Below are 24,062 nucleotides of genomic sequence, written 5' to 3'. Positions count from 1 at the left end.
TCACAGAGTCGTTATGTTTTATGATGCAATCGAGGTATCTCAGTCTCTGTTTCATCAAGGTTCAAGTTGTACTGTGTACTCGTGCCAAGCTGTTGATCTAAATATAGGTTGACCCGAAGGTGCACGGTGTCATTTAGGCCATCCCGAATCTTCATTTTTCACTCACTGTAACATACATTTACCCGGTACCCAACGGCCACCTTCAAGGGACCTAAGCCAAGCCCAAATCCACGCAATGTAGTACCCAAAGAGAAAACTTTGAGCACACCTGAACTCTGACTACCAGTAGGGATGCTCCTACAGCGCTGCTCCAGGCCGGCCTAGCCTTGCCCGTAGGTACCTTATATCAAGCCCTGAACATTCCGCTCCCTTCCCGCCGGATTCATGACTAGACCATCCTGTGGACTGTGCTTCGACGGCTTTCTAGGTAATATTGTGGCTTTCGATTTGTGGCTCGTTTTCCATCCTCTCGTTTTCATGGCACGAAATTGTTAAAAGAACATCCGCTCTCATTTCCACAACGACACCTACTGGCAACAACATGCCATGGCCTCGTTGCCAAACACCTCAACGACTGGAAACAACGAACAGACAGCAACAACAAGAACCGCAAGCGCAACAGAACCTCAACAGCCTAACACTCCTACACCCGTCTCCACAGTGTCAACGACCAATCCATCAAGCAACACGATGGCCGAGACGAAGAACGAGCAGCTCCCTTCAACGTCACCAATATCAAACAACAACAAATCCCTGACATCCAACCCACCCCTGACATTCCATCGACATGAAACCCACAGCAAGAGAATATACTACACCTCAGCCCACCAAACCAGCCTCCGCAACAGCCTCCTAAGTCTTGTCGGATTCCTCGAGCTCGCCAATGCATGCGACTTTGCAGCCAACGTCTTCAACACCATCCCTGTCCCAACCTTCGCCGCAGCCCTAATGGGCATAGGAGGCTGCGTCGCGCTCTTTTTTGCTGGTGTCGCCATCCAAGACGCCAGACTAAGTTGGCGGAACATTTGTCTTCTCCGCCACGAACGGCGCATACTTCTCGACCTGTCGCACCACACATCCACCTCAAAACTTGACGGTGAAAAGGCAAGCGTCCCCAAAACCGCACTAAAAGTCTACAAAGATGTCAACCAATTCGAACTCCTCACCGAGATCATCGACCGCTTCCTAATGGATGTGACAATGGGTTTCGGCGCCACACTGGTAGGCGCAGGAACGCTCATGGCCATTGGCGGCGCGAATCCCAGAGTTTTCGAAGCGTCGAATTTGTTGTCGGGATACATCGGCAACAGTCCCGCCGCTGCGTACGGCATCTTACGACTCTTTTGGTCGATGTATGTCTGGCGGCGTTCGAGTCGGCATCAAAGTGCAGCGCGTCGGCAAGCAGTTCGGCCAGGTGCGGCGTTCTTCCGCCGGTACACCCGTGTCAAGGTCTATGCTTTTCTCGCAGGACCGACTTCTCTGGTCGCCGGCGCAGCGAGTATGATCACCGCGACAAGATGGCAGGGATACACCGTGCTGGTGCCGTGCATTATCTTGTCGTGGGTGTGCAATTTCTTGTATCGCAAGGAAATCGGGTATACGAGACCTCTTTTTCTGCTGGACGGGCAATCTGTGTCTGCCCAGGCCGGTCAGGCTGAGGCTGAGAAGGATCGGGGTCGGGTTGCGTCATTGGAGTTTCTACAACATCTGTCTCTGGACGGATTACTTGAAGAAATGGACACAACGAGCGTGTTGAAGGAACGTCTTGAAATGGAAGATGCGAGTCGAAAGAGAGAGAGAAAGAGCAGAGCACGCACGTCCCAGCACGCCGAGCAGTCCGAGTCGAAGCTCGAAGACGGAGCCGACTGCAGTGTTCAGGAACTGTCGGCGCACAGAGTCCTTGACCTCCTCACGACTTTTGGGCTTGTCGAAAAATTCTTCAAACACTTCTTGTCTTCCAGTGGCACCGCCACTGACACAGAAGTCCTGAAATCAGCGGTTCAGACCTCCTCCTCCAGCATCACGATCCAAGACCCTCAACGCCTGCTGTCAAACCTATTCTCATCACTACCCATCCGTTTCAGCAATACCTTAAGCGCGCCAGATGACGACGACAATGACAACGACAACGAAAAGGAGGATGACCTAAGTCCGGATCAAATGCACGTGCAGGCCCTCGATCTCGCACGCTCAATACTATCGTCCCACGGTGCATTGCATGCAACGTACCGTCAACGATATTTGATTGAATTTACGGGGTGTTGGATACATCACTTCCATGGACAAGAGCCCCTGAGGGACACTGAGTAGGAGCGTCAAAGTTTGCAAGGACAAGAGAAAAAAGAAGAAAACTTAGACGTAGATCTTCGTATTAATATTCTTAGATCTGAAAGTCGCCTGGTCACCGAAGTCGAATCTTTATGTCGTATACCCAATAAAGTTGTCGACATGAGCATAAAACTACCCGTTATGTTCAACCCGTGATGCAGAGTGCAAGATTGAATGCTCAGCATCGCCACGAAAGCCCCCTATGATAAATACCGGGCAACTTGACTCATGCAAGGAAAAGGAGAACGGAAGAAATGTCCGATACCAGGTATGGATCAAAGTGCAGAGAGTAACGTTGATACATTTATTTGGATCTAGATATCGATCTACCACCCAATCTCGCTTTTCAGAATATGTCCCATTACACCAAGGGAAGACATTTTCCCATTCCGCTATGCAATGCTACGCTCATGGAGTCTTCAGATGTACGTGTGTTGTCCTGGGGTCCATATGAGCGCCTCTGCGACTTGCTTCGGTTGACTGTTCGGCATGTCGGATATTGATTCGCTTTTTGCTGTTGTCGATTCCATGCCTGAGTGTTCCAAGACGAGACAGGGACGGTGTTGTCAAATGGAGGGCAGGTTTTCCCGACTTTGCGCTTGAATTTCTTCCAAGCTTCGATGGGACTGTCGCCGACCTTCCAGACCTTGAACATCTGTAGCGGAGTGTCTTTGCCAGACCAAACTGGCCAGAAAACAGGACCCGGTCCAAGTCTCCTTGTTTCTCGCTGGAACAGCCGTGGGGACTCAATTCGGACACTCCAACTCGTTTCCTCAACGGTATCGGGTCTTTCCAATCGACAAGCCAGTGACTTCAGTATATCCCGCATGAGTTTTCTCGCGGTTCAATTGCCGTGTTCGATGTGCAGTCGGCTTCAAGGTGGCTGATGTCCAACTCCCTCAGTCGCGTATGTTGACCGGTCCCCATTAGTCCAACCGAGCCACAGCCCCAATAAGATCCCCTCAAGGCCGAAGAAAAAGGCTTTTCGTGGAATGCACACAGTGAATACGCTCAAGGATCTTCCTCATCCTTGACGGGCTGATACTTCGCACCCTGTTGTCTCAGTAGCCTGTCGCCCGTCGTCGGCACAGGCTTGTCCACTCTCAACACCCAACAGAGGATGTCCTCTGCCGGCAGAAGGAACATCCACGCTTTGTTGGCCAATAATGACAGCGAAACAGTAATCATGGCGACTACAGCATCCAAATAATAGTGATTCGCCGTTGCCACAATAACAGTCAGAACAAGCAAGGGGTATAAAATGCCAACGACCGAGAAAGCGGTCTGCGTGAAAATGGATTTTCGTGGCTCGTTACGCGTGCGTCGAAGCAATCCGGAATGATACAGGAAAGTACATCCGATAACAAAAGCATAGGTGAAATGTAGACTAGGCATCGCCGCGAGCTGATTGACGTAGTTTCCCCCAACCCATACTGATTCGGCATCGGCTTGACGGACAGTGTCGTGGAATCCATATTCCTTGGGTAGTAGTCGAGGCGGCATCGTAGGGAAGACGGTGAAGATGGCGAAGGCGAAAAAGTTACCCAACGTCATTGTTCGGCGGACGACGGCAAAGGTGTCATGGTTCGGGGCGGAGTAATAGTACCACGACAAAAAGCTAGAGATTGTCAGCCAGAAAACACATGGCAAGGAGGAGGAGGAGAAACATACGTAACGGTACCAGGAATATGTACAAGAGAATAGATGCGGTTCAAAAAGGTAATAGCCGTCAAATGTCCATTGAGGAACCAAGCTTGAAAGTCTCTCTCCTGGATCGGAAATAAAAAGCTTAACCAGGACTTGTGCTCAATATCCAAAATGAGCACGCCGTGGTCTTGTGCGAGCTCACGCAAGCCGTCGTAGTTGGAGAAGAATGTTTGAGCAATGGCCTTGGTGAGCACATAGAACAGTAGGTTCAGGACCCAGTAGAACATTTCAATGAGGAAGGGGAATTTCGCAAGGATCCGGCTGTGGATGTGATCGGCAAAGCGCGAAGAGTTTGGCGTACGCACAAGCATACCGCAACAGTTGCGCTTCTTCGGAGGATACTTGGTCGAGGTCAAGACATCAGAGTCGCCAGAAAGGTAAGAGCCGGAATCGACGGAGCCATCGGGAGAGGACGCCTGGCTGTCATGGGGCAGGAGTGATCGAGTAGTCGAGCGACCTCGATTGGCTTCTAGGATGCGGAAATTATGTCGACGGTTGAGTGTTAAAGAGGTGATCATAATAGTTAGGACGATCTATATTTCTTTGAATTAGCCAGATAAATTATAGGGGACGACCCGGCATCGAGCTTACAATAGGTTCCAACCAGGTATGAGAGGCGAACTGAGCGCCACCCATATTGGGTTGGGCAGCCACAGCGGCTTCTGTGACATTGTAGACGGTGGCCATTGTAGAAATGGTTATGTGTTTGTCGTTACAATGTTCGGAGCATTGGCTTTGGTGGCTTGGTAACGGGTGATCGACTGCCGGCTTGAGCAAAGGGGTCGCGTGTCTGGTTTTTGGACACGTCACATGTGCTGACTGAAGGACGTAAAAAGCACAGGTATCCAACGCAGGCCTTGGTTGGTCTTCGAACAGGTGACTTGACTTAAGGAGTGACAGGGGAGTCTGTTATAGTCGGGGCAGGGGAGTAATAAAGCTGTGGAGGGCCAGGAAGATCTCCGGAGGGAAGTGGTTGTGGCCGACCTAAGAGTTGCGAGCCTGAAGACGCGTGGACAGGGGAGTTTGACACCGGGCTGTGCGGATGAAAGCGGCGTGCGTTCTTGAATGAAGCAAGAAAACAGGTATTAGAGGTCCGCGAGTAGGGCAGGACAACAAGAGAAAGGATAGCAGAATTCCAAAGAATATTATGGTACGGGTGGCCAGAAAAATGAGTGAGGTTGAGTGAATTGAGAATGGAAGTGAGAAGGAAGACGGAGAAGGGACCGTTTTTTTCTCCTGGGTGAAAATAGGCTAGCCTAAGAAGAGGAGGCTCCAAGGCAAGGCGAGATGAGACGGGGCGGAGTAAAACCTGAGGCGTAAGGCAAGCAGAGGACGAGCTCCGTAAAGGACGTTGTGCGTGTTGATCAGGCCCAGTTCCAGTTGCCAGGATAAACGGGGGAGGGGCCATAAACAGCTCAGCCAGAACCACAGACAGGTCTTGTGCTTTTCTTGAATCTTCAGGTCCAGCTAACTGCTGCGGCTACTACTCATATGGGCCAAAATAAACTGGGGAACGCCAACGTCAGCAATGCCAAGTCGGCCTTGTGTTGCAGATATTACAAGGGGCCCTCATTCCGGGTTCCCTATCAGATAGATGAGATAATGTTATGGGGATCAAATTTGCCCCCTATTCGTGCTGCTTGCTTGCATACCTAGCTATGTAATAATGCACAGTCATACCACCTGTCAGGCTGGTTGGGAGTCCCGAGGCTGATACACAATTACTCACTCACCATTACTCCTTCGGGTCTTTTCTGATTCCTGCTCCGAAGTGCATACGTATGGGAGAAACCCAATTTGCGCGTCGATTGCTGCCAAAGTACGTACGTATTCGCACTAACAATCTCTCTGTAACAATAACAACTGACATCCGCCACTACCGCCGCCAATCTTTCTCTAATTCGCCGTAGTGTCTACATTTGAACCAATGAAAAATGTGTATTGCCTTCCAAGCCTTACCAAGCATTTTTATTCTCCCACTCAAAACTTAGAATGCGGATAGAGCACGTGCTCATCAGCCACTGATGAAATTCTTAATTTGCGTTATCCTCAGAATTTCATTCTCGTAACTCGTATGATGGTCGAATGATGATCTTCTCATTACGGTATTTGTTGCGAGACCCATCACCAGCACTCAATACCGAGGTTGCTCGCGAGTCATATCAAGCGTCCAGAACGATGTCCACAACAACGATAAGATATTATCCCATTTGTAGTCATATATCGCTATATGCTATTTGACTCCCCTTCAAAGTTCTTTTGCTGTCCAAAAAATTGCTCACATCGCCGGAAACCGAGGCTCCCTCTATTCTTCTGGTGCGTCTGCCGAGATGAATCGCCGAGTGTCGCGATATCTGCCCTTACTGGCTTTGTGCAGCGCCTTCCGTGGACTTTGCAGGCCGCCTTCGTCTGTTCCTCTCATGATCATGGGTAATGCATTAAGCACTTGTTTGTTCCCCTCGAAGTAGTGGTTCACAAAACCTCCTCCCAATAGTCGTCGGATCGTATTGAGTCGGATCAGTTTCCACCACTTGTCCACCCGCATCTCTCCTTCGCGATGGATCCGGACAACCTTCTTGGTCGTGCTGTTCGACTGCAATCCTCGCTGCGGTTGTTCCACCGTCATCACCACACTGGCAAAAGTCTGGTGAAGCAGTTTCTTGTCTCGTCGATTCATTGATTTTGTGCTCAACCCCGCCAATCCTTTGACCTTCTCCAACACCTCCCTACTGTTGTGGTACGCATTGTATCTCTTGATCAAGCCTGAGGTATCGGGTTCTCGAGTCTCTCGGCCAGCCGTCTCGCCCTCTTCTTCTTCGTCTGACGACGGCGACGATGATGAACCTGATTCGCCCTCTTCTCGTGGGGTGTAACTCTTTTCGTAAAGCAGTGCAATGTTTTCTCCAGCTGCGACTTGTACTCGTACGTCGTCCGCATCCAGTTGATCGAGAAAGGTAGCAACAGCGTCTTCGGAATCATGCTCGAGGTCTTCCACCTCAGTCGCCAGAAAGCCGTACGTATTCAGCGCTGCAGACACAACTTCCGCACTGTCATCCGCTCCCACAAATGCTCCATCACTTGACGCGATCTCGAGGAAAATGGTCATGGCATGGGCAATCTCGTCTTCTCCGGCCCCTCCGAATGACAGGCATATTCCCCACGCGTAGATGGCCGCAGTTTTGACGGTCAATGATCGGGAGTCAGTCGCTGTTCGCTTCAGCAGCGATTGAACAGTCTCGTAGATCCGATCATCCGCGAATGTGATGGCGGTGACTGCTATCGCCCGTAAAGCCAGTGTCGTTTCTCTTTCGCTCGTTTCCGCTCTGACGCTGCGCCCAAGCGCATCCAGAATATCCGAAACTCGGCCGTGCAGGACCTCGGCGAGGTAATGGGATGTCAAACACCGAACATATGAAGTCAAAGATTCCTCTCGGCTCTTGCTGCTGCTACCCTTCCGTTCCAACAGATCATCTATCGTGCTGTTTAGTTGTTCTCGGGTGGCATCGGTCGTTTGCTCGTTGAAATCATCGCTCTCGAGGAGTGCGTCTATCGAGTTGATACTGCATATTGTGGCAACGTTAGCCATGTCAAAGGTCTCTTCGGCCTAGCTGCGTCAATACTGACCTTTGGGTAGTGTCATCACTTAGGTTGCCATTCCCGGGATCTTCGTCGTCCGAGACTTCTCTACTTTGGGCGCGAGATGCTGCCCGAGAGTTTGCGGCCGAGTTGGCTCGAGAACTTCCTTGTGAGGATTGCTTCGACAAGACTTTCTTGGAGACGGTCTTGCCACTTTCAAGGGCTCTTCTTCTCAGGTCTTCGTGCATGGTGACTGTAGTTCTTATTTTGTCTAGTGGTAAGATACTGATGGTCTAGTAATGCACGAGTTGTTCGGCGTTGCTGCCTCTGGCGTTAAGATCAGCAATGCGACGGGGTTTGTCACCCTTTAGGCAGTGAGGCTCGATTTATATTTGAATGAGATGGAAGGCGTAGAATTTCCATAGGGATGGGACTGCAAGCCAGACTCTTATACCTGTCGAAAGTGACAAAAACTGTTCAGGCAGACGCGAGAACAGTGAATCAATTGTGCGATTCAGCCAGAAATCGAAAGCGGTGAATAGGGCAAACGGAATGTAGGTCCTCACAAATCCTCAAACGCACCTGAACGCGGAGTGGAATGATCTTGCCAACTGCCCAGTGCCAGCACATGCATTATTATTTGCCTCGGAAAACCTGGAGATTGTGAATACTCCCCCAGAATCTGGGCCTCGCTCCCTATGATGACAACCCCTCATCTCTGCCTATTGAGCCCTCCAATCATGCCTTCAACAATCACCCACGATTCTTGTTCACGGGCCGATATGCTCTTGGCCTGCTGGAGGCCTCGAGCACCATTTGAATATGGGGTTGACCACTGTCAGCTAAATCATTCACACTTTTAGTGACTCGAGAGTTTTGGAGCACATTGTTCGTATTGTTTACTAGATGCAAGCAAGCAAGAGATCATGTCAATGAGTAATGTGGTTCAACAGTAAAGGAAAAGAGTCCCATAGCCCCCGTCGCGCCGTTTCATCCCAGATCCAAAAGCCATCCTCACACCTTGTTCCCCATATTCCTGATCGTGTGTTTTGAATCATTCTGGTAGATCGGGAGCCGTGACGGCTTTTGGCCTGCTCGTCGTGTTGTGATTCTTGTCTCGTTAGACCTCGGACATCCTGCCAAGGTACAGATGACAATTGACCTTACTTGGCAGGCTGAGTTTGTGCTTCCAAGAAATCCTCATCACTTGCATCGAGAATGTCGTATTCCTCGTCTGTCAAGAATGCGTCATCCTCGCTGTCTGACTCCTCAAGCTCGAGACTCTCTACATCTTCAAGCAAATCGTGACCCTCGGTCTTGGTGGTAGGCTCCATCAATGGAGCAGGTGCTTCAACATGGCTCTCACTGACATCGTGTACGCTAGAGACTGGAGACTCCTTGTCAAGCTTTGGGAAGATCATGATAGAGCTGGCTTGCGACTTGTCCATCTCTGTATTCTCGGGTTCCACGATAGCCGGAGCGGAGGGCACGTCTGCAGAACGAATGGGCAATTCGACAGGCGTAGATCGGACTTCGATGTCGACCCACAGCTTGTGGCCGAATGGTAGATCTTCGGGAGTCTTGAGGCGCCAGTACGAGATAGAACGGCCCTCACGAGCAGGTGACTTCAGAAGGACCGTGAAGACGGCAGTCTTACCCGGCTCAAGGGCGGTTTCGAGCACATTGCTGCGGTTGGCATTGGTCATGGTGCTAACACTTGATGGGTGAAGAGAGTCAAGGTTGCGCATGTCGTCCCCGCCGATGTAGTAGACGGCGCATCCTGCTGGCCAAGTTTCAGGACCAGGGTTGCGCAATGTCCATGATTGAACCACAAGATGGTTGGTGGCAACACGTGTACCATCCGGTGTCAAGTCCGAGACATACCAAGCTTGAAGGGCGTTTGAGCTGGACTTGCCTGATAGAACGTCATGGGCTGGTGCAGCTTCGGTCGTGCTTACTGCGTTCTCGACAGGCTTGACCTCGGCGACAGTCTGGACTTGAGTTGCAGCATTGGCAGATGTAGATTGAGTGGTTTCGGTAGCAGCGTGTTTAGCCAGTGGTCGGTCTCCAAGTTGAGTAACCGTCTCTCCATCCTCGGACGCTTCAGATGTGGTGATGGAAACATGTCGCAATGGAGTCTTGAACTTGATCAATGGGTGTGTCGCATTATGCCCATTTTCCGGCAAAGCTTCACAGCTGGCACAGAAATCGGTATCGTGGCAAACCGCACACTTGTACCGATCACCCACAATGTAGCCCTTAGCATTGACGCATAGCGGTCCGTCGCAGTGTACCCCACGATGGTATTGTTTGGCCTTGCGAGGGACTTGAAGTCGCTTGTAGACAGGAATAAAGCGATGACCAGGATGATTTTTGCCAGCAGAGGCAATGCAGGTGGAGCAATAGTCGAAGTCTGGGCACGACAAGCACTTGTGGCGAATGCCATAAATGTCCTGAACTGGTATTAGCCTGACGAACGAAGTGATTCGGTCCACCACGACTTACCTTGTCGCAGCCATCGCAGATAGCGTTATGGCAAACGTTGCGGCCTGGAGCGCAGAGAGCCTTGACCTGAGCTTCGCCAGCGAATTCGGCGGACTCATGGATGGAGAACGCATGGGATGGGTCGTGACCGTGTTCGCCGTTCTGGAAACAGCTGAAGCAGAGGTCAAAGTCTGGGCAATCCTGGCAAGTGACGAATTCACGAGCCGGCATTTCTAGCCAAGTCAGCCAAAACGAATACAAGTATGATCTTCAAGCACGTACGGCAGATGCAAGAGTTGCAGGTCCGCTCGCTATCATCATTCTCCGGACTGATCGGTGTGGTTGGTTCCTCAGTCGCACTCTTCTCATTCTGAGTTGCCTTCTTTGCTGGTACGGTGGTAGTCTCACTTGGGATCACGACTCCATTACGTATAATTCTCTTCAGTAGCCAATGCTCGTCTCCATCGCAGGTGACACCCGAATCGACACAGGCCTTGCACAAGTCGAAGTCGCCGTTCTCGCAAATACCGCAGTGATAGTGCTCGTCAGGCACAGACGCCCCACAGTGGTTGCAGTCAATGGTATATGCCGTCGAAGGGAAGTCGGTGAACGATGGGAGTGTTGGTAGACTGAAGAGGTCGGTGTGGCAGAACCGAGGAGGTTTCATTGAATCCATGCCGGAGTCAAGGTCGAATGCACCTGGGATGGAACAGGTTGGAGAATAGGAGCACGTCTTCTGGAAAGACTTGAAGGATGGCACCGCAGGCTGAGACAAAACGGTCTCCAGGAAACTATGCCTAGGCTCCCCTTGGGAGGCTTCGGACATGTCCTTGGTGGCGGCACTGCCAGCGAGTTTGTCCTCATCTGTCATCTTCTTCTCTTCTTGTTCCATCTTCATAGATCTCTGAACTGTAGCCCGCAAACGTAGCTTGAGCTTTGCTTTGGCTGCCCGATACAATTGTTTGTAGACTCCAGGGTTATTGCTGTCTAGGGTGATGTAGGCACCAGCGGAATCAGAGAACCGATCGAACTTGACTTCATTCTCAGGAGGAATAGCAAGCAAGAAGCGCAGCTGGTGTTTCGCATGTTAGCCGAAATCCGACTTTGGAAGAAACCATGTAGACTAGGAAGAAGCGTGCAAACGGTTCGATGCTGACAGAACAATGAGATTACGCACCTTCTGCGGGAGAACATTGGCTCCAAGGTCCCGAAGAGCAAGTTTGAATCGTCGATTCGTGCCATCAATGATAACTTTGACGGTGATCAAGGTGTCAGGACCAACAGGGCCTGTATGAGGATGATTTGTAGCCATGATGGTAGAGCAGCCTAGTAGGGTGGTAGTGAGGCGGTGTCGGGCAGGCTGGGGTTGGATCGACCTGCGAGCCGGGTAGGAGACGTTATTTAGGTCTGATAAGAGGTTTCAAAGAAGGAAGAGCGTCGATATGAGAGCATTAGATACCACGCCCCCTCTAGACCTTAGGATGATAAGGTTGAGGTGATGGAAGAAAGGGTGGTGGTAGGTCAGTCAGTAGTGATGATGGTAGGAGCATCAGGCAAGGCAGTGACGATAGGCCGCAGTCCGAAGCGGGGAAGTATTGGTTTCACGTAAGCAAGGCAACGACCATTCACGCATTCATATCCACCTCATCAACCTCTCGACAGCACAACAGTTCATTCACCGGTCACTACACGAGGAGAGGTACCTGGTATCGGCGAATCACTGAACTGCACCTACTCCAATTCTCCTTCGCCATGGTGAAGCCGCTTTTGTTCATCAGGCAGATTCCCTTCTGCCCGGAATTCTTATTGTTCGGATAGACACCGGTTTAGAAGGACAGCCTCATGCCAAACATTAAAAACAATCCAGATAAGCCAATTAAATAGATAATCCATCAATTCAACCTTGTATTCTTCAGCCAACCCTCATCTTGAACCTGGAGTTCTCCAAGTTTTGTGGTCTTCAGCAACAGCCACAGAAGATATCCTTTAGACAAAATACTCAAATAATGTACATCAAGAACGCAATAGGAGGACATCCCAGGCCACGGAAATCCTTGATAGAAGTCCTTGACACTTTTAACCCTGTCTGTTAAACCAGACGAACCGAATCGCTCCATAAAATGCAAATGCAACAGGAAAACCGCAACCCGCTAGACAGAACAACTTGCAACGCTCGGTAATTATTTGAAGGCCAGCAGACCGACAGCGCAGATCAGGCTGTGTTTGCCGGATAGAACATCCCGTTAGGTACTCCAGAATAATAGAATGGCTGGGAGGGCATCCCGTTTGTCATCATCCCCACATTGCCGTTGGTAGCTCCAGGAAATTGTTGAAGACCACCCTGAGTATCCGATGTATACATTGGAGGATTGTAGTAGTACACCATGCCGTTCGATTCGTGGGGAACCATGTTTCCGGTACCATTACCATCGGCGAGTCCTGAAGCAGGCAGGTATCCGATGGGATGAGATTGAGATCCTGGAATGAAATTGGGAGCTAAGGCAGGACCATTCATTGGTATACCGTATGAACCGTTGTCGGCTAAAGGCTGATAGAACATTGGCCCGTTGTTATATTGTCCACCATAATACGTTGGCGCGCCCATCGCAGGATATGGCTGGAAGCCTTGTGCAAAAACCGCACCTTCTGGGATCTGCGAAAGAGGTGTGGTTGCAGCAATCCCGGGCATGGTTTGTTGTGCAGCTTTGTCGTCACTATATGGCGCGGGGATGTGAGATGGGACTTGTTGATGGAACGGTAGTTCTTGTTGTTGCTGTGGAGCTCTGTAGGGGAGTGACGCCGGAGACTCGATGTCTGCAACAGATACGGCTTTCTGCGGCCTTGGCTGATGCATTGGTATCGCAGACGAGTGGCTGCCGTAAAACGCAGGTGTCTGACTTGTGGACGCCGGCCCGTTCAGAAGTGGCACACCCGTCCGTGAAGTAGATGGCGTAGGGCCTCCAGATGGCATGCGTACAATGGGTCGCGTCGTGTCGTAAGAAGGACCAACCATACGCGACATGACAGACTCGGCTGGAGACATGATACCATCCCGCATGGTGGACGCCCCAATAGATGACTTGCGACTCATGGCAATACTTGGAGTATAAGCACTGCCGTATATGCTAGGTCTACGGCTGCCGTGGAAGCTTCCTCTACCTCGACCACGTCCGTAGGCTTGCTGGTTTGGTCGCATGGCCCGCGGAATGAAGATGAAAGACCTTTCGGTGCTGGGGAAGATATATCTGGCTGTCATGTCTGGCAGTGATATGCGAACAGGCTTGTCCCGTCTGAGAGGGGGCCGGTGCTGCGGCAGAAGGGTGTGCTGTCTTCTAACTACATTTGGGATCGACTTTTTTTGTTCCATGCCTGGCAGGAAGATCTGAATAGTGACGTTTCCTAGGACACTCGTGAAGGAAAATGACCTGTTAGGGGCGGTGGAGGGCGTGGGCTTTTCGGTTTGTTCCTTCTGTGACACCACGGCTGGCTTTACTGGCAACGTATCTGGAAGCTGCGGTATCTCGTGACCCTCGTGTAAATCGTGAGCCCACGGCTTTTCCGTGGCCTCATTGAAGCCGTAACCCCTGCTGCGGACTGTTAGTCTTTGAGTCTGAACAGGGAGACGCCTACATACCCTGGGTGTACAGGCTGGCCATACCCTCGACCTCTGCCTCGGATAAAAGATCTAGGATTTGACCCGTTTGACGCCGCGGTGCGTGTATCGTGCAAAAAGAATCCTCCTCGTGTTGGCACGAAGGCCGGGTTAGCGTTCCGCTGTCTGATGTATTCCTGATGCTCCCTACGACTCCGTTGAGCTGGAGTCTCGTCTCGAGGTGCCTTTGGAATGCTGACAACAGCTTTCGGAACACGTTCTTCCCCAACAAGCAGATCTTCAAACTGTATTTCTTCCACCTGTGGCAATTGTCCAGTCTGATTCATCCCATGCAACATTGCTTCAGTATCGGTAGAGGGTTGGAACCCGCCATTAGACTTGGGAGCAGCTTCTTGTGATGGAGCAGTAGCCACGTCTTGCACACCTTCCAAGGGAATATCTTTCTTGGCTGGGGAAGTATCTTCTGCCGGCGCATGCTCCCCATCGCTGAATTCGCTACCCTCAACCTCCGCTTCGTCGTCACCATCACTCACTGCAGAGCCCTCACTCAAGGAGTCGGCAAAGTCTCCGATGATCGACTCTTCTTCCTCTCCGTCATCCTGCCGTCGCCGTCTGCTCCCCAGCAGATTCTTCCTCGTAGGTGCAGGCATGTTCGAGTCGAGCGAAGGGATTCGGCGGAACTAGGGCAGAATAGATCGTGATTCGTGCAGAGCGTCTAGGTGGGACGAAGGGTCTTGAACATCGTTGACGATGGACAACAATCTGCGATCTCGACTGGAACTTGACTTGATAAGTTGAGGTGCCGTACCGGAGAGGACAAGCTATCGACGCATCTCGAGATGGAATTACAAAGAAGACAAAGTACTTCCAACAACGCTACAACAGCGCATGGACTAATATGGTCAAGATTAAGGCGGATGAATGCCCTTCTTGAGTGTTCACCACCAGCGGGCTTGTCTTTGGGTTATGAAGCGAGTCGAAGGAATCGCCCCAGACTTTCGTCACGCCAAGATGTTAGGCGGATCTGGCCCAAAGTACGACCTCGTATGACACTGGAGTTCCAACTCAATAAGATCTCTCCACCATCACAACTTCAACAGTACCCATGGTTCTTCTCTTGAGACTGGTCGCAATCTTTAGGCCGCAAAAGAAATCTATCTGGTACATAGTACGCTTCCAATAGCTTGCTTCGCTGTATGCACTACGTTACTCAAACACCGTCCGTTGACCTTTACTCTCAATAATGGCTCCAGTCAATCTCTGTACTGTTTCCTCAGTATATTTGCCCTCGGGTTTCCTTTTCTTGCTCGGAGGCCTCTTGCTCTCAGATTTGGTCGCTAGCGGTTCTGCAACATCGTCAACCTCTCGTATAGGCTCCTCGGTCTCTTCGTCTTGTTGAGTCTTGGTCTTTGCATTCTTTCCATATCGTTTCTGATATCGAGTGACTTTGTCTTCGGCAAATTCCATTCTCAACTGTCTGCCTTTGAGCTTCCGTAGCCAGATCCGCTGTTGCGCAGGTCTTGGGCCTGACGATGTTACCTGTGAAATCTTCTTGGGTTCCACCCAGCCTCGCATCGCAGCCTCTGCTGAAGCCAGGTTCGTGAAGTCCACCCAGGCAAAGCCTTTGCACTTGCCGCTATCCTCGAATGTCGCCATATGGACTTTCTCGATAGTCCCACAAACACCAAAATGCTCCTCGAGGTCCTCCATAGTCGCGTCGAAATCGAGATTGCCCACAAAGATTCGCTTGCTGGGTGCCTTTTTTTGCGAGTCATCCTCCGCCTTCTTCTCCGGTCTCCCTTCGAAACTTTTTGCGTTTTTAATGAGCACTCGTCTGCCGTCCAGGAGACCCTCGCTAAATTGCAATGCCACGTTGAGTGTGGCTTCGTCCGTAAAGTCAACGTACGAGAAGCCTTTGTTCGTTGCTTTACCAAATTTCACTGGTCCTGGTGGAAGATGAATCCTCGTTATCTGCTCCTCGGCAATAGGAGTCTGCGAATTTGTAGTGAAGAATCTGACAAGATCATCTTTAGTCGTACTGAAGGAGAGATTGCCGATCCAGATGCCATATGGTGATCGCCTCTGATTTTCGGGAAGCGGCTCGGAATGTTTGAGAGACGGTCCTGAGACTGCTTTCGTGGACTGAGTGTCATTATCTATGAGAGGTTTCGTCCGCTTTGCTTTGCGCAAAGCCTTCTTAGAGGGTGGTTCTGGGGCATCGACATCAATTTCGATCTCGGCCGTTTCAGCATTTCGCTTTCGACCTTTCAACTCCCCTTGTTCGTTCGCAGCTTCGGTGACGCTCATGTTGTGAAGTTGCAAGGCGTGGTCCCTATGTTACTTGGTTAATTTGACTCTCAGGCAAATTCGTGCTCGTAGCAAAAAGTTATTGAGTGATTCTATGGTCAAGGAATTTTTTAATGTTGACGGAAATCATATCCGTCCTTGCGTTAAAGTATTGTAGGTTCCGTCCGCGATTCTCCTCAAACGCGTGGCGAGAGTTGACTTGTGGTTCACTTCTCGAAAGCACTGCAATCAATACCTGCTTGCTGGGCACGTAAGACTTTCGCCTTGACTGTGATCTCAGACGTCGCTGCACCTTCACAACATCACCTCTGGCCCTTTATACAGCCATGTCTGCCGCAGATCCTTCCGAAGCCCCTGCGATGCCCCAGCAGACGAGCATGTCTGAGCAGCCTGCCGCGTTTCGCAAGTCTTACCGGTAATTTTTGGCCGGACCTGATGTGTTCTGCATGGACTAAAGAATTCACAGGCGCAAGTACCGGAAGATCATGGTCACATTTGAAGAAAAGACGCGAGAAAGCACTTCATTGTTCAAAGAGGAGCAGCGGATCCTCGACATATCACAACGACTAGCTGAGCAGACCGAGTAAGACTTTCGCAGCGGGCACGATACCATAGCTAACTGACCACCGTGCAGTCAACTACTTCAGCTGCTCGTGGATCTGAATTCATGCCCTCAAGTGCCACCGCGTCTACGTTACGATCTCAAACCTCCGTCTCAGCAGAACGAGCGGGACGGCATCGCGAAGGAAGAGCTCACCGAAGAGGAAGGACATCTACGACTCCGCAAGGCGAGATATCAACTGCAGACCGGAGAGATCGATGCAAAGACGTACTGGGATATAGAAAGTTCTTTGCTCGACACTCTGGCATTTACTCCGGAACGCTCTTACACATCGCTACTCGAGCTTGCGCCACCTCCAATGCAGAATGGGGACAAGACGGACCCGACCACCGGCACAGGAGACATGTTTCTGTCAATCAGACGGGAAGAACAATACCTGCAATCGTTGGATGCATTTTTAGATGGGACATCAACGAATCCTCGGTCCCACACTACCAATAGCCTAGGAAGTCGAAACGCAGAAAAGACTACGGACCGAGAACGAGAGATGCAGCTGAAGAATCCTGTATCTATCTACAACTGGCTTCGCAAACACCAACCCCAGGTTTTCTTGCAGGACAATGAGCCGGGTGCCGAAAAGGCCACGCGCGCCACCGGTTCGAGGAGCTCGGCCAGAAAGTCGGTCAACAAGGAAGCATTGAAACAGGAACCAGAACTTTATGATGACGACGGAGTCCCTATGGACGTCGGCTCTTCAGCAAGGGGAAAGCGCAAAAGAGAGGACGACGGCGGCTATCGTCCGAAAGGGGGCAATTCGCGGGGCACCAAGCGCAAGAAGGAAACCAAAGAAGACTCAGGCCGCAACAAACGAGCCAAAAAGTTGTCGGTGGATGCGAGATAGGGCATATGTCGAGACGCGAGGCATTTTGTATAACTATTTGCCCATGACCTGGAAGGCATTCTTCCGCCACGAAGCAACCATTGATTCACGTGGACCAACTGCAGGTAGTCTTACAAGACATTGGTCCGATCCTCTGAAATGCATGACCCAGCGACTGGTCGGCGTGACAGGGAGGAGTAAACCTGAAAACATTGCCAACTTATACCGGTATTATGTCAGATGTGCCTGGTCGAGGGGTTCCATTCATAAATAACTTATCCGTGCTCACTCGGCAAGTTTAATGACAATTCCGCCGAAGATTTCAATACGTGGCCCCCTCGTGTCTGGCATAAACAGAGCACCGCTGACAGGAGACGGTACACCTAAACCTCCACAGGAAACGCGTTTGGAAACACACACTCTTCCATACTCGTCTTGAGATGCGTTAATATCACCATATTGCATCGGGAGGTCGACATGGCCGGTCTCGAACAAATAGAGGTTCATTCGCGGGTGCGCTGACACCCCATGTGCATGTACAACGCTGTCGCTAACGCTGGGCTGCTCAGGACTATCTGGTGCGCTGGGTCAACGTGAAGCAAGAATATACGATCTCTTGGACGATACTGCCTCACAAGAAGTCTCTCAACTTCGGAGTGTTCAAACACCCCGGCCCTGCCTCGACTCTGCATTCCTCCTCCACCTCCCTTCCTCCACCCTCACCAAATACCTTTGCTGCGGACGAAGACAGGCCCGAGGCCTCTACCACCGCCCTCGAGAAGTTGACGGGTATCGGGCTGAAGCAGATAAGATGGGTGGGCAAGTGCGAAGCCGACAAGGTCACGCAAGGCCGACATGACGTGCGCATCGGCGAAGCGGGCAACTATGCGCTGGTGTTTGATAACACCTTCTCTAAGAGTCTCTCGAAGACGGCGACAGTATTTTTGCTCACGTATCCGACGTCATGCCAGCCTCAAATACACTTCGGCGCGCAACAGCACCATGGCCAGGCGATGGCAACGGCCATGGCAATAGCAGCATCAGCCTCGGCGCCAAAGAGAAGTCCGAGAATGAAGGCCAAGGACAAAGAATCGCTCGACTCACTTCGACAGCTATCGGTCACCCATTCTGGCCCAGGAAGCGTCGGCCCGCCGAGCATCGCGGCGGTCTCTGAAGGATTACGACTGGATTCCCCGTCCATATTCACTGGAGTTCTCCAAAAGCGCCGGCGCAAGAAGCATCAGGGCTATGCAAAGAGATTCTTCTGCTTAGATTACACCTCTTCTACTCTGTCCTACTATCGTGATCGCAACTCTTCTGCTTTGCGGGGAGCCATTCCTCTGTCGTTGGCAGCGATTGCGGCCAATGCCAATTCGCGCGAGATATCGATCGATTCTGGCGCCGAGATCTGGCATTTGAAAGCAAGCAACGACGCCGACTTCGAGGCTTGGACGAACGCGCTGCAGACAGCGACACGTCTCATGCTTGAGGCTACCACTGCTGGCGACGATCTACACGTAGAGACCGGCAGAGGCGGCTTCCAGGACGGGACAGGGCCGCTGGAGGATCAGGATTGGGCAAGACTAGAGAATCTACTGAGCAGAATATCGGGAACACGAGATGCAGTAAGGCGAATATGTCTCGATACGCTGGCACAGCCACTTCCGCCTCCTTCACCTCGACTGGGGTCCACTTCCGCTGGCTCGACGCCCATAGAAGGACCGACGGAAGATTACTTCAGACAAGAGGACAAGCAACCATTCTGGAAGCGAAAGTCCAGCGCAACCTACAACAAGACCAACATCTTCAAGCGCAGCGTGTCAGCTCAGTTAGCTGTTCCCGCACCCGGGTTTGAGCCAGTCATTCGCAATGGCCCAGCGTCTCCTCAACATTTACCCAACGGTTACTCTAGACATTACAATCAGTCCGAGGAGAGTATGCATGATCATTGCAAAGCAGTACTCCACGATTTGGACTCGGTCGTCGGCGAATTTGCAGTCCTCATGTCGGAGAGCAAGATCCGGAGGACGACACCGCCAAAGTCTGCAGTGTCTCGAATGAGTCTGCAGTCGATTGACTCGCAAGAATATTTTGATGCGCAGGACAATAATCGCTTGCTGAACATTCACAGTGACACAGATCACGAAGCTACAGATGAGGGCACCGGCGAAGATGATGATTCTGTGACCAGCAGTGACATTGGGGAGGATAGCTTGGAAGTGATGAAAAGACGTTCTGGGAGCGTTTCATCATATCTCCCACCTCGGGCCAAGTCACTTGTTCCCTTACCACTGGACCATTCAATATCAAGGAGGGCGACCATTGCGCCTCCGACAATTATGCCTCCTAGCCTGATTGGATTCCTCAGGAAGAACGTGGGGAAGGATTTGTCAACCATATCTATGCCTGTGTCAGCCAACGAGCCACTGTCCTTGCTTCAAAGGGCAGCTGAACAGCTCGAATACTCGCAACTCTTGGATGACGCCAACAAGAGTCCTGATGTATTTGAAAGGTTGATGTACGTTTCCGCTTTCGCCGTGTCGGCCTTGTCGAATGCGCGGGTCAAGGAGCGGTCGATCCGGAAGCCATTCAATCCCATGCTTGGAGAGACGTACGAGCTGGTTCGAGAAGACCGCGGCTTCCGATTTGTTGCGGAAAAGGTGTCGCATCGTCCCGTCCAGCTTGCGTTTCACGCCGAGTCGAGCCAATGGACGTTTACTCAGTCACCCCTGCCATCGCAAAAGTTTTGGGGCAAATCGTCCGAGATCATCACGGAAGGTAAAGCTCGACTGATACTGCATTCCACGGGAGAGGTGTATAGTTGGTCCGCTGCGACCTGCTTCTTACGGAACATTATTGCAGGAGAAAAATACGTGGAACCGGTAGGGACCATGACCATCATTAATGAAAGCTCCGGACACAAGGCGGCAGTAACGTTCAAGGCCAAAGGCATGTTCTCCGGCCGAAGCGAGGAAGTGGAAGTGCAGACCATCGACAGTCACGGGCAAGAGCGGTCGGAAGGGCTGAATGGGACGTGGACGAACTCACTGCAGCTGAAGGAACCTGGCAAGTTGGCTCGGTCAACTGTATGGTCAGTTGGGCCTTTGGTGGAGAATGCGCCGAAACATTATGGCATGACTCTTTTCGCTGCGCAGCTCAACGAGACCACCGAGATTGAGCAGGGGAAACTCCCGCCCACAGATAGCCGGCTCCGACCTGACCAAGTTGCACTCGAACAGGGCGACCATGATCAAGCAGAGACGTTAAAGAACAAGCTTGAGGAAGGGCAAAGGGCACGGCGGAGAGAAATGGAGTCGAACGACGAGACATGGAAGGCTCGGTGGTTCACCAAAGTCGAACTGGAAGACGAAGTGGTATGGAAGTTGAAGACTGGCAAGGACGGGTATTGGGAGGAACGCGCTCGTGGAGAATGGACGGGGGTGGTGCCTGTCCTTCAGATCTAATACTTGAGGTGACAGAGCGACTGGAGCGTGCGATGAGCGTGCAATACTAGACTTTCTGGGGAGGGATGTGGAAGGGCCTTTTGAGTTATCTCGTGCCGGAGGGAAGGGGGCCATGTGTGGTCGACTGGGCCTGGCCATGTCTGGTGGCTGGGATTGACATTTAGTACTCCGTACCTTCTACTTGTTGTTTGATCTATCTACGATACCTGTCTTTCTCACACACACCGGCCTTTCTGTTCTCTCCCAAATCTGTCTATTATTGTCAACTATGCCCGCTATACAAATCTCGTTGAGAATACGTCGGTAGGCTCGTATAGAGAAACAGTAGTCTTCCACACTGTGCATATATAGTTTTGCGCTTCCGCTCGCTTATTCGGAGACCGGGCGCACAGACCGGTATCCCAGATTCCCTCCAGAAGCCCATCTAACGGTTACACGGAATTGCATCCCAATCGTGGCCCTCCGTGTCGCACGTTTTCTCTTCTGCCTTCTTCCACCTTCACGTGAGGAATTCCTCGACCTGGTATCGTATCCAGTCCAATCCGATACTTTGCTGTCTTTGCTTTTTCTTCGCGTGGGGCCCCAAATGGGAAAAACCGTTGATCTGTTCACAGAGACCCTTAGTCAGTCTTCCTTCAAGATCCGGAGCGACCTGTTGATGTCACAGGCGGCTGAGATGAAATTGCCCCAAATCTAGATCTTGAATCTTGATCTCGTTCGTCTTAATAAGTGTGAGAGGGTGTCTCGTGTCTCATCATGCCCGTCGCGTCCCTCTTTCCTTTTCTCCACGGGGTCGTTATCTACATCTCCTTCCTCTACATATCAATCCTCAAACTACGTCTAAATCCCAGCCTCCTCCATTCCACCCCATCATTCATGACTACCGTCTCTCACACCATTTCCTAACTTTTACTTGCAACAATTCTCTCATCTGCATTTTTCTTTCTTTTTGCTTAACCCTTTCTAGAAGCTCTCCCGCGCGGCCTACGCACAGGGCTCTTTCTGGACCGAGTGTTTACCACGCGACCTCACGCGGCTCCTCGCACCGAGTCTCATTCGCTCGCCACGTCACATCCCGCCATTGCCACGTTTCGCTAGCCAGCAACGTTGTCTCTCTGTTTATGATCCGCGCCGAACTTCGAAATCTTGTAAGCGAGAGTCGCCGCCGGTGTGATCCGAGCTTCATTACCAGAACCACGGGTCCAAGGGTCGTTTAGCGCGCGCACATTTCCTTGCCCTCTCTTTAAGAACCTCGAGACATCTTCTATTAGCATAGCTTCTGTCCAATCTCTTTTATTCGAAATACTGCTCTTGACAGTCAAAAACTACCCATGGTTGCGAGAAACGGCCTTCATACAACGACTTTAGCCCTCCACCAAACGCACCAGAGCAAACTGACATCTCGATCTACGATTTGATTACGAGTCCCGCTTCGTCGCCAACATGACGACTCCTCTTCGCCCTTCTGTGCTCAACAGCATGAGCACTCCTCCAGTCACCCCTGATTCGCTGTCCACTGCAGCAAAAGACACTAGACCTACAGGTCAATCATTTTCGGCGCTGACCCCTCCAACGTCGCCGCGTCAAATACAATCCTTATCCAACCTTTCCAATATCGCAGCAGCGCAAGAAACCCCCTCGATCTCGAAACATGATCAGCGACGTGAACCACTCCAACCTATACACACCAATGTAAGGGATGCCACGATGCGAGCCGCGAAAAGGTCTGCACCCGAATGTCCATTCGATGTCGAAATCCTCAAGGACCAACGAGGACGCGACGCCATGTTCGGCACCGGCGCGTGGAGCATCGTCTACAAAGGCACTGCATCTACCAAATCTGGAAACCTTTCGAGCGCGTTGACACCACCCTCATCTCCAATTGTGACCGCACCACTTCTGGTCGCCGTCAAGAAGCCCACCCGCCGCGATTCGACCGAGGTCCTCAAAAGCGAAGCCAAGATCCTCAGCTATCTCCAGGCCATGCCCCACAACGAGGAATACGTAGTCCCCTTCTACGGCACCATTGACCAGGCCACGATCGTCCTCGCAGCCATTCCTTACTCCTTGGAAGACCATATCCGCAAATGCGCCGTCTCGGCGTCCGAAAACTTCTCGACCTGGACCATGCACGACCCCGTAGTCGGCAGCACAGCCAAGTGGCTTCGTCTAGCCCACCAGCTCATCTCCGCGCTCGCGTGGCTGCACAATGTCGCGGAGGTGGTTCACGGAGATATCAAGCCTGGCAACATTCTCCTGGCGAACGTGAAAGGTTCAGGTACAGAAGTGACATTCGACCCGGTTCTGGCGGACTTTTCGTCGGCGCAACTACTCAATCTCGAAGAGACGACGCCCAATACACTTTCCGCCGTGACTAGGGAATTCACGGCGCCGGAGCTATTGAGCTCCAAGGTCCTGCGCGACCCGAACTCGACGGCAACGACAGCATCGGATGTATTTTCGCTGGCCATCACGTTGCTGGTCGCGGCAACAGGGCAGATGCTCGTTTACGGAGGCAGTGTTCTCCAAAGGCAAGCCATGGCGACACAGGGATGGATGGTTCTCGACCATGTCCGAGGTGGAGAGCAGGGTGCGAGAGTGCCGAGGATGGGCACGGTCGATAGGGCGCTTGCTCGAGCAGTTCTCAAGGCTGATATGGGACGCATCAGTGCTCTGGACTGGCTGGATGTGGTGGAGGATGTTGTCAAGGGAGAGCAGCCACGGAAGAATACGTGATGACTGATGACGCATTACGCCGGAGTAAGGAATGCGCGATTGAAGGTCATGTCGCCAACTGGGTTGGAATACAAACCCGCGAAGGATTGACCAAGCAGCCTTACCGCACAATGCAAGTGCAGCTTTACGTCGGCCAACCACCAAGGCCACTTCACACGACTAGGCTCATCCGGCGGTGATTGCGGCCCAACCCCGAGCTGTTTGCAACCCTTTGCCAGAGAGCATATTGTTTGCACCGGGAATGAGAGAGTCAGCTTGAGGCAGACCCGCGATTCGTTCGCGGTTCATCTCGCTTCGCTACGTCCGCCTGCAGGATTCGAGCCGGCTGGGGTTGTCTTGCGAGGTACAGTACCTCCCGGCCTGCAAAGGAGCAAGTATTGCATGGCTGAAGAGGACTTGTTTACA

The 24,062-nt window shown here is 51.6% G+C and overlaps 9 protein-coding genes across 9 annotated transcripts; 4 read left to right on the top strand and 5 right to left on the bottom strand.

The window, feature by feature from the left end:
- Nucleotides 1-83: 83 nt before the first annotated feature.
- EDD37DRAFT_194048 (uncharacterized protein) lies at nucleotides 84-2,523 on the top strand. The gene is made up of 2 exons (XM_062810118.1): nucleotides 84-1,688; nucleotides 1,746-2,523. Exons 1-2 carry the CDS (start codon nucleotides 547-549, stop codon nucleotides 2,308-2,310), a joined length of 1,707 nt encoding a protein of 568 aa, XP_062665706.1. The 5' UTR covers nucleotides 84-546; the 3' UTR covers nucleotides 2,311-2,523.
- A 725-nt stretch (nucleotides 2,524-3,248) lies between these two features.
- EDD37DRAFT_194039 (PAP2 superfamily-domain-containing protein) lies at nucleotides 3,249-4,821 on the bottom strand. The gene is made up of 3 exons (XM_062810117.1): nucleotides 4,627-4,821; nucleotides 4,000-4,568; nucleotides 3,249-3,946 (listed from the first exon to the last, which is right to left on the bottom strand). The coding sequence occupies exons 1-3, from the start codon at nucleotides 4,720-4,722 to the stop codon at nucleotides 3,340-3,342; spliced, it is 1,272 nt and encodes a 423-aa protein (XP_062665705.1). The 5' UTR covers nucleotides 4,723-4,821; the 3' UTR covers nucleotides 3,249-3,339.
- A 1,396-nt stretch (nucleotides 4,822-6,217) lies between these two features.
- EDD37DRAFT_596694 (interferon-related developmental regulator-domain-containing protein) lies at nucleotides 6,218-8,256 on the bottom strand. The gene is made up of 2 exons (XM_062814589.1): nucleotides 7,660-8,256; nucleotides 6,218-7,595 (listed from the first exon to the last, which is right to left on the bottom strand). The coding sequence occupies exons 1-2, from the start codon at nucleotides 7,857-7,859 to the stop codon at nucleotides 6,341-6,343; spliced, it is 1,455 nt and encodes a 484-aa protein (XP_062665704.1). The 5' UTR covers nucleotides 7,860-8,256; the 3' UTR covers nucleotides 6,218-6,340.
- Nucleotides 8,257-8,484: 228 nt separating this feature from the next.
- EDD37DRAFT_642317 (uncharacterized protein) lies at nucleotides 8,485-11,685 on the bottom strand. The gene is made up of 4 exons (XM_062817359.1): nucleotides 11,273-11,685; nucleotides 10,378-11,167; nucleotides 10,117-10,328; nucleotides 8,485-10,064 (listed from the first exon to the last, which is right to left on the bottom strand). The coding sequence occupies exons 1-4, from the start codon at nucleotides 11,405-11,407 to the stop codon at nucleotides 8,775-8,777; spliced, it is 2,427 nt and encodes an 808-aa protein (XP_062665703.1). The 5' UTR covers nucleotides 11,408-11,685; the 3' UTR covers nucleotides 8,485-8,774.
- A 283-nt stretch (nucleotides 11,686-11,968) lies between these two features.
- Nucleotides 11,969-14,700, bottom strand: EDD37DRAFT_642315 (CASC3/Barentsz eIF4AIII binding-domain-containing protein). Its single transcript, XM_062817358.1, has 2 exons — nucleotides 13,730-14,700; nucleotides 11,969-13,682 (listed from the first exon to the last, which is right to left on the bottom strand). The coding sequence occupies exons 1-2, from the start codon at nucleotides 14,356-14,358 to the stop codon at nucleotides 12,308-12,310; spliced, it is 2,004 nt and encodes a 667-aa protein (XP_062665702.1). The 5' UTR covers nucleotides 14,359-14,700; the 3' UTR covers nucleotides 11,969-12,307.
- A 171-nt stretch (nucleotides 14,701-14,871) lies between these two features.
- Nucleotides 14,872-16,196, bottom strand: EDD37DRAFT_193932 (nucleolin). Its single transcript, XM_062810116.1, has one exon. The coding sequence runs from the start codon at nucleotides 16,013-16,015 to the stop codon at nucleotides 14,915-14,917; it is 1,101 nt and encodes a 366-aa protein (XP_062665701.1). The 5' UTR covers nucleotides 16,016-16,196; the 3' UTR covers nucleotides 14,872-14,914.
- Nucleotide 16,197: 1 nt separating this feature from the next.
- Nucleotides 16,198-17,495, top strand: EDD37DRAFT_193927 (IEC3 subunit of the Ino80 complex, chromatin re-modelling-domain-containing protein). Its single transcript, XM_062810115.1, has 3 exons — nucleotides 16,198-16,430; nucleotides 16,482-16,598; nucleotides 16,650-17,495. Exons 1-3 carry the CDS (start codon nucleotides 16,342-16,344, stop codon nucleotides 17,476-17,478), a joined length of 1,035 nt encoding a protein of 344 aa, XP_062665700.1. The 5' UTR covers nucleotides 16,198-16,341; the 3' UTR covers nucleotides 17,479-17,495.
- Nucleotides 17,496-17,743: 248 nt separating this feature from the next.
- EDD37DRAFT_642312 (Oxysterol-binding protein-domain-containing protein) lies at nucleotides 17,744-21,197 on the top strand. The gene is made up of 2 exons (XM_062817357.1): nucleotides 17,744-17,970; nucleotides 18,027-21,197. The coding sequence occupies exons 1-2, from the start codon at nucleotides 17,935-17,937 to the stop codon at nucleotides 20,919-20,921; spliced, it is 2,931 nt and encodes a 976-aa protein (XP_062665699.1). The 5' UTR covers nucleotides 17,744-17,934; the 3' UTR covers nucleotides 20,922-21,197.
- A 1,039-nt stretch (nucleotides 21,198-22,236) lies between these two features.
- EDD37DRAFT_193770 (kinase-like domain-containing protein) lies at nucleotides 22,237-23,872 on the top strand. The gene has a single exon (XM_062810113.1). The coding sequence runs from the start codon at nucleotides 22,365-22,367 to the stop codon at nucleotides 23,655-23,657; it is 1,293 nt and encodes a 430-aa protein (XP_062665698.1). The 5' UTR covers nucleotides 22,237-22,364; the 3' UTR covers nucleotides 23,658-23,872.
- The last annotated feature ends 190 nt before the right edge of the window (nucleotides 23,873-24,062 follow it).

This window comes from Exophiala viscosa (assembly GCF_022695815.1).
Source record: "Exophiala viscosa unplaced genomic scaffold EDD37scaffold_15, whole genome shotgun sequence".
Classification (NCBI taxonomy): Eukaryota; Fungi; Ascomycota; class Eurotiomycetes; order Chaetothyriales; family Herpotrichiellaceae; genus Exophiala; species Exophiala viscosa.
Note: the sequence above shows the minus strand (reverse complement) of the source record. Positions and strands in the feature narration are given on the sequence as shown.